The sequence below is a fragment of the Dermacentor albipictus genome, chromosome 6, assembly GCF_038994185.2.
Source record: "Dermacentor albipictus isolate Rhodes 1998 colony chromosome 6, USDA_Dalb.pri_finalv2, whole genome shotgun sequence".
Lineage (NCBI taxonomy): Eukaryota > Metazoa > Arthropoda > Arachnida > Ixodida > Ixodidae > Dermacentor > Dermacentor albipictus.
Genome location: NC_091826.1, coordinates 105,411,898 through 105,427,209, shown reverse-complemented (window position 1 = coordinate 105,427,209; position 15,312 = coordinate 105,411,898). Strand labels below are relative to the sequence as shown.

The 15,312-nt window shown below is 45.5% G+C and overlaps 1 protein-coding gene across 1 annotated transcript in view; it reads left to right on the top strand.

Moving 5' to 3' along the window:
• LOC135905000 (endothelin-converting enzyme-like 1) overlaps positions 1-15,312 on the top strand; it is a 53,782-nt gene that overhangs the window by 6,019 nt on the left and 32,451 nt on the right. The window contains exons 3-4 of the mRNA XM_065435999.1: positions 2,623-2,949; positions 10,857-11,037. Coding sequence (XP_065292071.1) covers positions 2,623-2,949; positions 10,857-11,037 — 508 coding nt within the window. The remainder of the gene's footprint in view (positions 1-2,622; positions 2,950-10,856; positions 11,038-15,312) is intronic.

The following is a 15,312-nucleotide window of genomic DNA, read 5'->3' as shown; positions in this document are numbered from 1 at the left end:
CGCATTCTGTGGCGAAAATCCTGAGACCATTCAGCACATGTTAATGATAGAGCGTCCTGAGGAACCTTCAGGAATCTTATTGGTGTGGGAACAGTTCCCACAGGCTGTCCTGAGCGACCTTCAGGAATCTTATCGGTGTTGAAAGGGTGCCGTAAAGAAATCCTGAAGGACCGTCAAGAATTATGTTGGTCCAATAAGATCGCTCTGTCGGATTTTTTTTACTAGGATAAGAGAGGATTCACCCAGTGAGACCCGTAGTAACGTACACTTTCCACTAGCGCTTAAATTTAATGTGGTCAGCTGTCGCGATAAGCAAGAGATGTTTAGAGTTTTGGTGAAAAAAAGCAGGGAAGAGCTTGATCCCACCTGATCTCTCACAGCCATAGCTAGCGGTACAAGGTACATTTTGAAGGAAAGAAAAAAGATATTGAGATGTATAGAAAAATGCTAGAATGAAAAGCATGTATACCTGGTTAACAGAAGTAGGCTATGACTATTTGTCAGCATCCATTTTCAAAGATGTCAATAAACTACCATCATCAGCAGCAGCATTATCACAGGCACGTCCGTTCCCATCGCTTATTTAAAGCGGTTGCTTCACGCAACACCAGGTATTTATTCGAAGAGTTTGTGAAGTGCTGCTCCGAATGTGCCGTTGTTCTTGGCGAGTAGTTTCAGCCTAACATACAAATGAAAGAAGTAGGAAAAGTCCTTGCTGACATTAAAACACTCCAGCGATTCCTTCTGCCCTCCAATCTGACTCATTGTAGGAATTAAGAGCAGGTTGGCGCGTCTTACGCCGTCATCTTTTCAGAAAACTACTCTATTCGATTCGCACAAGGTCGTTATCCGCTACACAATTCCCCGTTGTGTCATCTCAAGCGCAGACCCTAGCAATTTTATTCAACTCATTTCAGCTTGATTCAATGTTGAAGTACAGACAAAAGCCCAAGAAGGCTTGACTACCCTGTCCGCGTCCCAGAGCATTACCATAAAATGGTACAAACTCCCGACGTATACGAGACAAGGAATATCAATATGCGTGGCGTGCCACCCCACCGATTACCAAGTGTGAAAGTTGCACGATAGCTCAGGGGTTGGCGCGGCCAGTTCCCCTCTGAACATTGCCGCCACTGAAGTTGTTCGACGAAGGGTGGCAATGCTTTGTTTTGTTTCATTATATCCAGAAGGTTAACCTTACGGTTAGGAGTTGCCCTGAAAATGGCATAACGGTAAAAACGGAAGGACAGACACAGGGTACACAGACCAGCCCTTTATATGCCACCGCAAACAAAGACCACTTGGCAATGGCTAACGCCTACGCGCGTATGTCAGGTCACGTGCGACAACAGTCTATTTGGCAATAATTCATCACGTTGTGCTCATTATAGTAAACCACCTTTTGCGACTCTGCGTAGAATTTTGAATACAGCTTCTTAATACGCAGGATAAAAAAACTTGTCTCCTTATCTCACTTCGTAACATATTTCCACCGGCACTAAAAATTGAAAGAACATTGAAGAGCATGAAGTTTCAGAAAAAATTACCAGTAGCTACTCCGCCGCTAATGTTTATGGGAGCTACAAATATTGCGGTGCAAGATACACGTAAATGATGAGCACAACATGAATACACCTAAGTTTTTTCCTCATAATTTTAACCCTTTAACTGGTAGCGCAACGATACTGTTGATCTAACAAAAACATCTGCAAAAATGAGACAAATCTAAATGTTAGTCTGTGCCTTTCAATTTACATCTCGTTATGTTCCTGCTCAACAGTGGCATTCACAAAAATATGAATCCTGAGCAGCAGCAGATGTTTTAATGACAAAATTGGAGGACCTCGTCATTCTCTTCTTAGCGCACATGGTGGTCGTATTCTCGGTAATGCGATTTTTTTTCTTTTGTTTAAGCAAGCTGTAATGTTTATCCCCATAGAGATACATCTCACGATCACGCATTGACCTTGTCAAAGCAAGTATGAAACACCCGTTTTGGACCATACATTGACCTTCAACCAGCTGGTCAACAATATTGTTGACTTACTGTATCTCGTTTAGTTTTTATACAAACTCTTCAATACTTCAGGTAATGTGTATTTGAGCAATGTAATGAAGAAATAAAGCAATACAACTGTTCTAAGCCAAGCCTTTCTTATTTTCCCAATTAAAGGATTAAAGGTTTCTGTGATTTTCTAAAATGCCCACCTTGAACAAAATTTCGCGTCATAAATGCAAGTTTCTAATAATTATTGAACCGCGCGAATACTTATCGGTTTCTTATGCTGCGTTTTGTACCTTGCTGTCTAATATTTGAATGAGCTCAATTTTCGTTTATGCTGTGCTTTTCGCTACATATGTTTCCCTTCCAATAATGGCCATGTGGCGCTGTAGGTACTTGTATAAATAATAAAAAAAATTGCGGTGTCAGGAAATTGATTGCTTGGAAGTTTAAAGGAAAAATGAACGATAACGCAATAGCGAAGGTTAGGCAAATGCGACACACCCAGCACAACCGAGGCAGCTGAACGCTCCCTGCGCCCGAGTTTCCTTCGGTAAAGAAACTTTGTGGCGTTGTGTGAACAGTGCATTTAAGATGTTCACCATTCCATGGCGCTCCAGCCGATGGAAGGCGCCACACGCCGGTTCCCTCGTTCGCTCCGGTGCTGGACGTTCTCGCAAAGGAGCAGCGCGCCTGTCCGCTCCATCGGCTGAGGACCGCCAGTTGGACGCCGCCGGTGCAGAGACCAGCGAGCCCGAGTACATCCGCCACGTAGAAGGTTGCCGTTCTACGGTGTGCCGCTGGCAGGGCGAGTATTTGGGAGGCAAACTGGATGAGACAGTGGACCCCTGCATGGACTTCTACAGCTACGCGTGTTCCAATCGCTGGTTCCAGCAGGGCACCCTGGCCGCCATGCCCTACACACTCTACGCAGCAGGACAGCTTATGTGAGTACCAGTGTCTTGCGTAAAATTGAGCGCGCAATGAGGCCCGCTGACAGGGCGAGAATGATAACGGGCATTATTTCGTTAAACATAAAGCGACTTACGCGGAGTATTTACACGTGGAACCCGCCTTGGTTGCTTAGTGGCTATGGCGTTGGGCTGCTAAGCACGATGATCCCGACCACGGCGGCCGCATTTCGATGGGTGCGAAATGCGAAAACGCCCGTGTAGTTAGGTTTAGGTGCACGTTAATGAACCCCAGGCGGTCCAAATTTCCGGAGTCCCCAACTACGGCGTGTCTCATCATCAGCTCGTGATTCTGGCATGTAAAACCCCATAACCTAGTATTCTACACGTGGATAAAGTGTGCTTAAAAGCCTGTCACGTGGGACCGCGCATGATCATAAGTTCGCACCAGCTCATGTGGTTTGGCAGGAAAGCTTTTCACCTCCAAATAAAAACAAAATCGGAAGTGCATCCATCCTTTAGAGATGATTGGCGAATTTAATGTTTGTGGCAAGCTATCTTATTAATCGTGGGTAATTATTGATTGGATGTTTATTACAGTGATTGTTATGAAAGTCGGCACATGCCACATGACAATACCCAGTGACCCAAGTAGGCATCAAAGATGTTTATGGAAAAGCAGAGATTCCAAGTCAAATTACCCAGTTGGCGTGAGGACCTGGTTCATTGAAGAGAGACACATAAGCACTTGCACAAACCCACTACCCATAATTCGCGTGAAAGAGGGTCATTAAAGAAAACACATAACCCAGTGCCACATAGTGTACAAAGTCTGTCTCAAAGAGGTTCGTGGAAGAGCACCCCATATCCAGACCTGAATACTCTGTGACCTAAGCTGATGTGAAAGTTCATTGCAGATAGGCTCATACCCAGTCGCACCTATCAGGGAACCATGCGTGAACGATGCATGTATTACCAAGGCAGTGAATGGGACAACAGCAGCTGAAAAAGCCACCGAGAAAGACCATGTAAGCATTGGCAGTTTTATTGTAATCCAAGATTGTCACAAGTGTGGCCCCTGCCTCTATCATTTTTCTTCAAGTATGTAACACACTGCCACACGCGACGAGATTGGTTAGGTGATGCCTTAGAGATCCGGCGAGTCAGTCTTAGCCACCTAAGCCAGAGTAACTTGTTCATCGAGAAGAGAAGCGTTGAGCCACCGCGCAGAAATGCATTAGGTACACTCTTTGAGGGACCGCTCGAGGGATAGCCTAACCAAGGCGTGGAGCTCGCACTGCATGAAGCGGGACTGCAGGGACCATAGTGCGGTGGCGATTCTTTATTCATGCTGTACTGTAGCTTCTTGTCCAGGAGCTACAGGTTTCGCTCGCGAAGAATTAGTTTGTACGTGGTGCAGAGTCAGACACACGTGCGCCGTCTTCGAATCTTGGATCGCGGCTGTTTCACTTGCCAGTTAGCGAGATGGTACGCGCTGACTTGCTGCAGTATGTATCGTAGCACTCTACCGCATTGTCACGCTTGAGTATCGTCAAGGAGTCGCTGTTTAGGACATTTTCCTCCATATGCTTGGTGACCAGAAAAGTGGGGTCTTCTCTCAGCGGGTAACGATATTTGAGACGTGCATGTTTGCTTGCAGTGTCCATGCCAATTTGCGTTCGTGGTTTGTGGCCACCGTGTCTGACGCGTCACACTTGTTTCCGGTCGAGTCCAACCTCACATCAGCGTCCATGAAGACGGGTTGAAGAGATTAACCGAAGTCTTCAATGACGATCCAAAATCGTAACTCGTGAGTAGGCGTCTAAGGAAAAGTCTAGATGTGAGTAAAGGCTTTCTTTTCCAACGATGCTTCAAGTATGTGTGTAGATTCCTTCTAACATTCTTGTACCTGTACGACATTGGCTGTATTCCTCACATGTCAGTGCATGAATGGCGTTGTAGAAGCGGCCAAAAGATCCCACTCTCTGTTGTAACAATGTCTTGGTCAAGAGCGCAACTTCTTCATGTTGCTTCATTGCCTTTCTCATTTTGTGTTGTCGGATATTGCTTTGACGCTTCCTATAACGCCGAGAGTGGTGCTCTGCAGGCATGGGCTGCGGTTCCTCGAGTTTCAATAGTTCTGTTAATCGGTGTCCTGATTTGCACACAATGCTCACTTTTTCCTGAGATTGCCAGTTATTTTTCGGGAGGACAGACCTTTCAAACATTAAAGTTTTAGTATGAAGATTCCGATTCTGGAACCTAGACTAACTGGCTTACTCTAGTTGTCACATTGTGGCAGTTCGTGTGATAGCGAGCGAGCAGTTAGTCTTGCTGGTTGTGTCCATCGTTGCCGTCGGCTATTCAACGATTTTTCGAAGCACATCACGCTGAACACTGCTCGAATGCTCGCACAACCACATACATAATCACGGTGAAAGTATCATCCGTCGGTGCAACTTATTTGTTAGAGCGCTTGCGGCTTTTCTTTCAGGAGTTCCGTTTGTTGCAGTTGGTGAAAACAGTAATTTCGGGTTGCCGCGACTTACAGTCGAAACGGTATTTTGTCATTGCTATGGGCTGGCGCTGGTCAGAATGCTCTCTCGGCCGAGTATCTACACAGCGGCGTATTCAAACAATATGGCCCAAGTACAGGCACCATTTCGTGGTCGCAGGGCATTGGGCTGTAGTCAAGTCTTCCCCTGATTACGCAGAGGCGGCAGGAAGGTCAGCTTTGGGGTAGATGTGCGTCAAGGTTGGTGTGGACAGGGCTGTTATGTTTCTGTAGCCACTGTCGCTAGCACGTACTGACATTGAAGCTGATTCGTAGCTTAATGCAGTCATTACATTTTTGTGCCAGGTGCCGGGTGATCGAGAGGGTTCGCGACGACGTACAAAAGATGAGAAAAAGGGTTTATTTACAAATATACGTGATGCTGGTTTGCATGCACACGCATGAATACGAACACCAGTACGAGCATTAGCACGAGCCCGAGAAGCACAGCCCCCCAACACCCTATATCCGCTTTGTAAGCACTTCTTTTCACCCTTTTTCTCGTCTGGGAGGTTCACTGTTCTTCGCAAGATGCCAACCGTGACCTCGCATTGTTCCGCCGAACTCCGCCTCCAATGATGCGCGGTCGCCTCCGTATACGAGGCAACGACATGACAACTGGGAACTTGATGTTATGGTCGTTCCCATGGAAGTCCTTGACGTTGGCACATTTTATCAATTACTGTGCCATTCATGACGCTCCGCTTGTGACGGTCAGGTTCCGGTAGAGTAGTCTTCGCGGTAGCTTCCTCGAAGAAGGCGACTGTTGTCGCCTCGAAGTGAACTCCTTTGTTTGTGTGTCACAGTCTATGTCGAATCCAGTCTAGTTCAGGTGGGCGCTCGTATCGCCCGTCAGCTTTCATGTCGCCGATTTAGTCGCCAGTTCCCTGGTCTTGAGTCGCGGCAATTTAAGGCTGTGCTGTTCTCAGGGTGCCTACCAACCGAGAAAACCGGGAATTCTCAGGGATATATAGTCGTCTGGAAAAAATCGGGGAAATCTCAGGGAATTAGTGCCTTTATCAGGAAAAATTTGCTGTAATATTATTGAAAGGGTCGAAAGTCGCGGTAATGCTGGCTCGAGGAACAGACAAGAATCGTAACGAATTGTCTTTGACGCCCTGTCGTCGGCTGGAGGAGTTGCCAGTGTAGAGGCAACGACCGACTTTCAGGATATCCGATAATTTGGACGGCCTCGGGGCACCACCACCTACCCCATAGAGTCAATGTATCAGAACATCTGAAATTTCGGACGCAAGAACTCTTCGCCGTCCGATTTTCCGGACGTTCTGCATGACCGTAGGTCCGAAACGGCTATAATCAAAGCCACCACCGCTGCCATTTTTATTGCCTTGCCGCCTCGAACCGGCGCTATCGCACGCAGATCCGCTGGCAGCCGTAGCCACCACTGCGGCAACGCTACGCCTAGCTGCTTCGACGTTCGCTATTAAGCTTCTTGCCGTTCGATGCCATGTTTCTTCATTTCTCCGCTGTCAGCAATAATTTTGACTTTGAAGCTCGGAAAGCACGGTGCATTCCATAATACTGGTTCCTGAAAGTAGGTTTCGCCTTTGTACAGTTATGGGACACGGTGAAGCATTGCGGTGAAGCATTGCGGTGAAGCACGGTGAAGAGCGGATTGCGGTGAAGCTTAACAAGCGTAGGAAGGATCAATTGTCATGGGACAGATTATGTATTCCTTAATTTTACGCGCGTGCACCCGCCCTCTCCTGTCACAGTAGCGGCACCGCTATGCCTAATAAGTGTACTGACAGGCATTCAGAGATTTTCCAGACGTGGCTGTGTCGATTTGAGCCCTTAAGAGCAGTAAAAGACATGCATTCATTTTTTCGGACTGCCTGATTTTTCGGAAGTTTTCGCGGCCCCTAGGGGGCCCGAAAAATTGGACGTTGACTATAAACTGACCAAGAGTATGCTTCAAATGGTCCGTAGCGCGAGCGCGTGACAAAAGGAGCACGAGAACAAAGGACCGACACATTGAGGAATGAATGGGGAATGAAGTATGCGAGCGCTCCTCTGAAGGAGCCTGGGCTCAACATACACTCTTGGCTGACGCCGAGATGCAGGTGTCCCTCATACAAACGAAAGTAAACTCTTTAAAGTAGTGAAACACAACATTGAGGCGTCGTGCGCGGGCTGTAAATATGTCAGGACAGTTGAGGTTGATTTACGAACTGTTGAGAGAGACTCTCAATTGTGACAAAATTCGGACCTCATACTACTGAGCTTGCTATCAGTTGGTATAAATAGCTCATATTCGAAAATATTTGCTTCTGTATGGATCTCTTTTTTATTTGTATTTGAGAATGTCTGACTCAATTTGCAATTTCTTTCGAAGACATTTTATTTGTGGTGCATTTTACTAACCCCTCCCTTTATTCTTTTTTTGAATAACATAAACACTACTCCTTAATATTCAAATTGGATTAAGTCGGTTCTTTAAAAAAAATTTTCATATGCTTGCTAAAGAGTGACAGCATCGGGCGATATGGTTCCAGCCCGCCTTGACATAAAACGTAGTTCTGCATCACTCAGGGAATTTGGCAAAGGCACTCAGGGAAAACCTGGAAAACTCAGAGAATTTCGAAATGTCAACTTGGTAGACACCCTGTGTTCTTTCAACCTTTAGGCAACTGTACTTCTTCATAAGATTTGTCCAAAACTACACAAAATAATACGGGATGCTACGTGACTCGATCCATCGCTAATCTCTGGGGGGGGGGGGGACAGGTCCCCGGAAAAATATGGGGGGGGGGCGAGCGGAGGGGTTTGAGCCGCCGACTACGGGAAGAGTTGGGGGGGGGGGGGCTGGAGCCCTACCGTAGATGGCGCCTATGCCACTAGGCGTGTACCGCTCTTTAATGAACTGCGTCGACGCCAACTTCCAGTTACCAGTTACCTTGGTAAGTGCGACAACGTATGTGCCGCTCTTCAATGGCAAAAAATATGCTTTAAGATTTCTTCGGTTTCCGACGCAATCAAGCGTGCGGCGCGCGCAGACTTCGCGCTGCTACCGCTAGGTGGGGCAACGTGTGCAATGTGAAGCGCGCGAGAGGTGCCCGGCAGCATACGCGTTTTTGCACTGGCAATACGGAGTGCCACTTCATTGCTCCATGGCATCGCACTAACGTATATATTCGTTGTGCCATGGGTTCTCGCGATTATTTTTATTTTTGAAATCTCGGAATGTGCCTTCGATTACCACAGCGAACAACAGAATATGCCTGATGTCAAAAGTGTAAGCAAAATACAAGCGTTTTCATGACATGAATAAACTGACCATGAAGCCAGGGAAAGCACAGGCGAAATAAATGTCTTTATTGAATTGTACCATGTGTATAGGAGAAAGAAATTAAAATGAGCAAAAAGAGAACTTGTAGCCGGTGGGAGCGGCACCCACATCGTATACATTTTATTTGGGATGATCTAGCATGTGAGCTAAGCAAGAGACCGAGACATCCCAAATGAAGGCCAACATAATTGATAACTGGGAGCACAGCGACACTGAATAAGAGAAATCAATTCTGCGGCATGCTCGCAAGGTGGAGGTAGGTCCACAAAAGGAAAGAATTGTGATCTAGCCGGCGTATCGTCAAGCTACAAAGGGAAACCATAAGCGATTTTCACACAATGAAAGACGTGGTAGTTCAAGAAAATTTATTAGGCGCCGATGGTTGAATCTATGACTATCGCAATTAAGTTAAGCCACGTCATCTACCATGTCTGATAAACCACGTCATCTTACATGCTAAACTACGGGCAGTAGGCGTCGATGGCCCAGCATTAGCACTTATGGAAGGTTACCTAACAGATAGAGAACAGGCTGTTTATTTTAGTTCCTCAATTTTTAATTTCCGAATAACCAATGAAGGGTTCCCATAGGGGTCTATACTTGGCCCACTACTATTTCTGCTTTATATAAATGATTTACCCGGTTGTTTATCAGAAACGGAGGCCTTCCTTTACGCTGACGACACCATATTACTTGCAACCGATCGTGCACTAACTTGTCTCACTACAAGTTAAACACTGATCTGAAAAATATTTTAGCGTGGTGCCACCTGATGCTGCTAAGAATAAATCCTATTAAAGCATCTTTTATGCTTTTTCATTCAAACATAGGACACCAAAATAAATTACCACTGTCAACGTAAACTTTCTTGCCATCAGTGCAGTTAATGAATGGTCATTTCTGGGTATGATATTTAGAGCTTAAAATGTACAAGATATATCGTCTATTTGAAGCGCAAATTTGCTCCCAGCATTAGAATTTGACCTAAAACTTGGTATTACTTTAGCAGACCAACATTGCCAGCCTTTTACCACTCTTTCATTCACAGCCATGTCAATTATTGTATTACAGCGTCGGGTAACACATATCCAACACAAGCAGCACTACTACAGCATTTGCAGAATCAAGTCATCTGGATATTGTCGTTCAGCTCATTCTATTGCAGTGCTTCTGATATCCTTCACAGCTACAGAATATTTTCAGTAAATAATGTTGTTAAATATAAATTAGCCGTAATGTTATTTAAGATAACACGTAGTCCACCATAAGCAAATATATTTTCTGAGGCTACATTGGTTAGCTTACCCGGACAAGATTAGCAGCTAACAACAATTTCTTATTGCCACTAATGCATACTAATTATAGAAAACAACCTGGATATTTCGCTGCATTATCTACTTGGAACAGCCTCTGACTAGATGTCAAGCGCTCTTCTGTTTTAGGTCTCTTGGAGAGAGCATTATTGACTTTTCTACTTGATAGCCAACACTATCCACATATCTAGGCTATTCGCTTCACTCCTGCTAATTTCTTTTTTTTTTCCTTTTTTAGTTTTTTTTTCATTTGTATCCTTTATAAGCTTTTTTGGTTTGTTATGTTGCGAATGCCTTAACTACAGTTTTAATTCTACGACTAGTTATTGACTTAATATTATTTGAAGTTTGTACTACATTTACTTTGCTTTATCTTACACTTAGTGACTACTTCATTGCTGTTTTATGCTGTATATTTGCACAAATACATATATTTTTGACAGGGGTCCCTTTCAGCCACATGCTCTGAGATATCCTTTTCTATATTTATGTAAGCATGTATCGACTTAGGACATAAATAAACTGAAACTGAAACTGAACAGAAGTTGCGGTCATCTGTCTTAGCTAACCAGGACACCAGCGGATCTTGGATAGAGGCCAAATAATCGACATCTGGAAGCACAGGCACACTGAATAGGGCAAGTCAGTTCTGCGGAATGTCACAAAGTTGCAAGCTTTCTTTTAGGGTATATGTGAATCGTAAAGGATTCATGCACAGTTCACTGTGAAAGTTCAACTAAAGACTGGTTGTGACCACAACTCACAGGTACCGCCTGGAAAACATGTTCCACGAGTTCCACCAAGCAGAGGCAAGCGCTGACACCAGCAGCCGCAACGCCAGCTTCTTGTCACGAGTCACTTCTTTCTTCCTGCGTTGCGTCTCTAAGGAGAGGAGCCGAGGACCGTCGCCGGACGTCCAGGACCTCTTCCGCCACTATGGTCTGGAGGTGGGTTCGCCGTAGTGTAAAAGCGGCCGGAATTGGAGGGCCTATAGGCAGTTTCGGTCATTGCAAACATGCGAACGGGATGCGTATCGTGTGGTGACAATCGTGTTTGAAGATTTTAAACGACAGCACATTAGTGCTCTTATGTGGAGAAATCCTAGCTTTCTGGTGGAGTGACCGCCTCACACAGACGACCGGATCAGGTCACTCCAATGCCTGCAACGCCATTGGTAATACAGCGAAGGACTATCGCTTGTGGACGGTAGTTGAGGAAAAGAAAATAAAATGCCTATGTTACCACTGAAGCTCGTCGTTTGACAGCATGACGTCACAGCATTTCAGTGTCTCATATCTCTCGTAACAATGAAAGAATTAGGGAAAAAATCACCAATAATTACAATACTTCATAATGCTGGATTCGAGCGCTGCACTTCGGATGTTTCATCAGCGGTGGCAGACGAAGCAATTCCACCGGTTGAGTCACTCACTGGTCAGAAAGAAAGAGCAAACATGGGAACGTGTGCCTCGCGCTGAGTGCATTCTCTGGTGATAGGGGTGAAGGTGAAATAGCGCATGCGTGGTGTGTCCGAAGTTCGCGACAGCGTTTTGCTTCCATATAGTGTCACGCATTAGTGACGCTGAATAATACAGCCCTAAATCTGTGAATGACGAAACTAAATTTTACTGGGCGAACTTGTGCCCACAAATGCAAGACACACTCAAAGCGCAGCGATAGCGATGAACACGGTTGGCGATCGTCGAATCTGATCAGTGGGTCATGCGCGTCGGTTTTTATACGTGAGTCATCGAAGGTTCCAGACAAATCGTTGGTGCCCGCGTGTCTTCCAGAAAGTACTACACCATTCGCGTCGCGCATACATGCCATCAGATTACACGAAGTTCGGTGACGACCGACAGCAGGTAGACCCATCGATAACATTCGAGAAACTTCCGATACATGCAGACCCGTCCTGCGCTAAACGATAACATTTGTTAGACAGTGAAACGTGGTCACCCTGTAAAGATGGACCACTACACGTGTCCATATGGTATCGGCGGATCGGAGGCGTTTGCAGCGACTGCTGTGAACCGCGCCTACGCGTCATCCACGCGCTACCTCTCGCAATCTCCCGATTAGCGAGGCAGCCAGGCCACACTTTGCTCCGTTCGCAATGTGCCGCACCAGAGGGATTGTCCGTGCCAGCCATTATATCACGAAATAGAAACGCTTATAGAGCTGCGCTCAAATATCGCATCAGGGTGTATCGTGGTCGTCGGCGCATTCTTTAACGCGATAGCTTCGGGAGCCCCACGTCGCATAAAAACTGGTCTCGGTGTCTTGCGTTGGACATCGTTTAGCGAAAAATCATTCTGAACCACAACCACGCAGGCCCTCCGCGGGGCGCAGAGGCGTTACTGAACTAATTGAATTTCTCAAAGTAAGATGCGTAAAAAAAGCGTAAAGTACAACCTAAATACGACCTACAGACAGGCAAGCATCGCAGGGTAATTTGTATATGCCAGAAAACACAATTCTGTTACGCGGGAACTCAAAAACGAAAACCCCTTTTCGAGGATTTCTACGATTCATAGAGCGGCGCGCTTCATTCGGTTCCTTCCAACAGCGCCATCCAGATGGCGCTCGCCTTCGCGAATCCGCGGCTCACGCCGCCGCATTTCTACCAGAAAGCTCAGCCACTCGCCTTTGTGCATGAAGTTCGCAGCCAGTGTTTCGCGGTATACATTACGGTTACATAAGCTGCAGTTGCCGGGAAGCGCGAGAAGCAGTCAGGGATGTTTGTGTGCTATGGCGTTCCACTCTTAAAAATGAAGCTTAAGCGTCGTCCAAATTGTTCACCCTTCGATGGGCTCGAGCGTTCTGCCGGTTATACCGACGCTGGAGCTGACGCTCTGTGCAGGAAGGGGCGCCTGAAAACTGTACACTAAAAATGTTTTGAGGTAGAATGTTCCGTATATGGCATATAATTTCCAGTGTAAAAATAAAATTTCTGATGGTGGCTGGTGAGGGAGGACTGTGTAAGCGCAGCAGATGAAACATGCCACATTCCTCATATTAAAGACGCGTGCTGAAATAGAGATGATACGATCGGGGTTGTTTACTTTAGAGACAAGATAGGGAGCAGAGTTGAGCTCGTTATCTAAACAGCATAAAAATTGGAGGACGCTTAAGCTTGGCCTTCAAGAGTGGAACGCGATAGCGTTATCGCATCCCGTTCGCACCGCCTACTCAAACGCGCTACGCCAGCCAAACGTCGCGATCGGCAGAGATAGCCGGGCCCTGACGCGCCATGAAGGCGGATGCGGTCATGGAGCGAGTGGCGCGCCACGTGTCGGGGCAGCGCCGTACATTGCGAGGAGGGGGTCTTCTGTGTTTGCCGCAAGAAGAGCGCAGAAGAAATTTAGCGGAGACGTACTTCGCTACTCGTGAAACTGCAACTTCTCTAAGTTACATTGTCATAATTACCGGTATGCACCGCAGTATAACTTTCTACGGCACGTTTCTAAGGCAACACCGCATTCACTAGAGGCGATTTTGTCCCGTTTTGAAGGAGCGAACTTGTGGCTGAGTGGTAGCGTCTCCATCTCACACTCTGGAGACCCTGGTTCGATTCCCACTAGCCCATCTTGCAAGATGTTTTTTATTTATGAAGTGCCTTCTGGGATTTATCGCTCACGGCCAACGCCACTGACGCTGACGACAGCGGCTTTTCTGCGTCACGAGCTCCTTAACGCTGTCGCGTTAAAAACGTGAGCGCAGGTGGGGCAGAAGACGAGAGACTAAAGCCTGTGAAAGACTAAGGCTCCTGGATAGTTATTAGGAGTCTACTAAATTAACAACCACCTTCCTGCACTGAACACACACTTTCGTCCATTGCGCCTTTCTTGCGCCTGCGCCAGATTGTGGACTCATTCGGTGAATTCGATTTGCTCACCCACGGATGTCAAATCGGCTAACAAATTTGTATTAGATGCGGTTCCTTTAAAAGTGATAAGTAACAATGTACGCATGTCGATATAATATGTGAGAATTTGCTGACCATTACTTATCACTTTATGCATACCAAAGCAAAAATACTTTAGATAGGTTGCTTATAACATAGCTTGTTTCATCCGCACCGCGATTTTGCTTAAACAACTATTAGAACTTGCTACCTGCTAGACGTTGCAACCGGTGTATACTGGCTGTTTCACGTAACTTCAACTAAACTTTAAAATTAGTGCGGTACACTTTAGAATACTGACTGCAAAGTTATATTGTTCTTTCTTTTTCGAGTCGCATGCGCTTCCTCATTCCATTTTAATGAAGTGCAAACGGCACTAAGCAGCTTTTGAGATATCAATTTGCATTTAGAAAATGGTACTCAGCAAATGCAGGCCAGTTTTCTTCTCAAATCGAGCGTTTTTCTCAAATCCGATCGTAAGCACGACAAAACGATTCCACATTTTACTCAAGTGCTCCGACGCAATAACTATAACGCTAGTTTTGTAGACTGGTGGTTATAATGATAGCACAAATGGCAAGCAAAAAAAGAAGCGCACTTCAATGAACCTTTTAGAAGGCCACTCGGAATTGAACTTCAGTCCGATCTCTTCGCTTTCAAAGGCTTTAACAATGTATTTAATAAAGCGCAAACAAAAATAAGCCTTAATTATGTGATGGCCCTTTCGTAAATTTTTCTTTCTGAATTAGACTGTGTTCTCTTTCCTAATAAAGAAGTCTCTCTTTCTAGTAAAGAGGACACCTTTGCCCAGAACGCACAGGAAGTTCTTGAAACGAATCCTAAGTCAATTTCTAAAAACATTAAGCAGAAATAACAAGAGCCAAGCTCTAGGTAAAAAGGCTTGCTTAGAAAGAAACTCGACTCCGGTGTTGAAAAAGCAAAATGGTTGGTTCTAAAAATAGCTTACTATTAAGACACACAAGCTACTGAAGCAGTTTTAAGGAATTGGTTCTGAAAGAAAATGTACTTGGTGGCTTTGCCATGTCTAAATATCTCCAGAAGCATCATTATGCTATAAATAACTCACTCTTGTTACTCTCAATAGTGTAGCGGTATTGTTGACTACGTAACTACCACCGACCTTGCTGGATTCATAGCCGTCAGCATTGACGTATGCCATCTTTGTTTTTCCTTGCCGTATGAGACATTTTCAAGCACCGTTGAACAGTGTATAGCAAAACATCATGGCGAACTTTCATTTAGAAAAAACATCTGTTGGTTCGGTTGGCTTTTTAGAAATTATGACATTCTATGA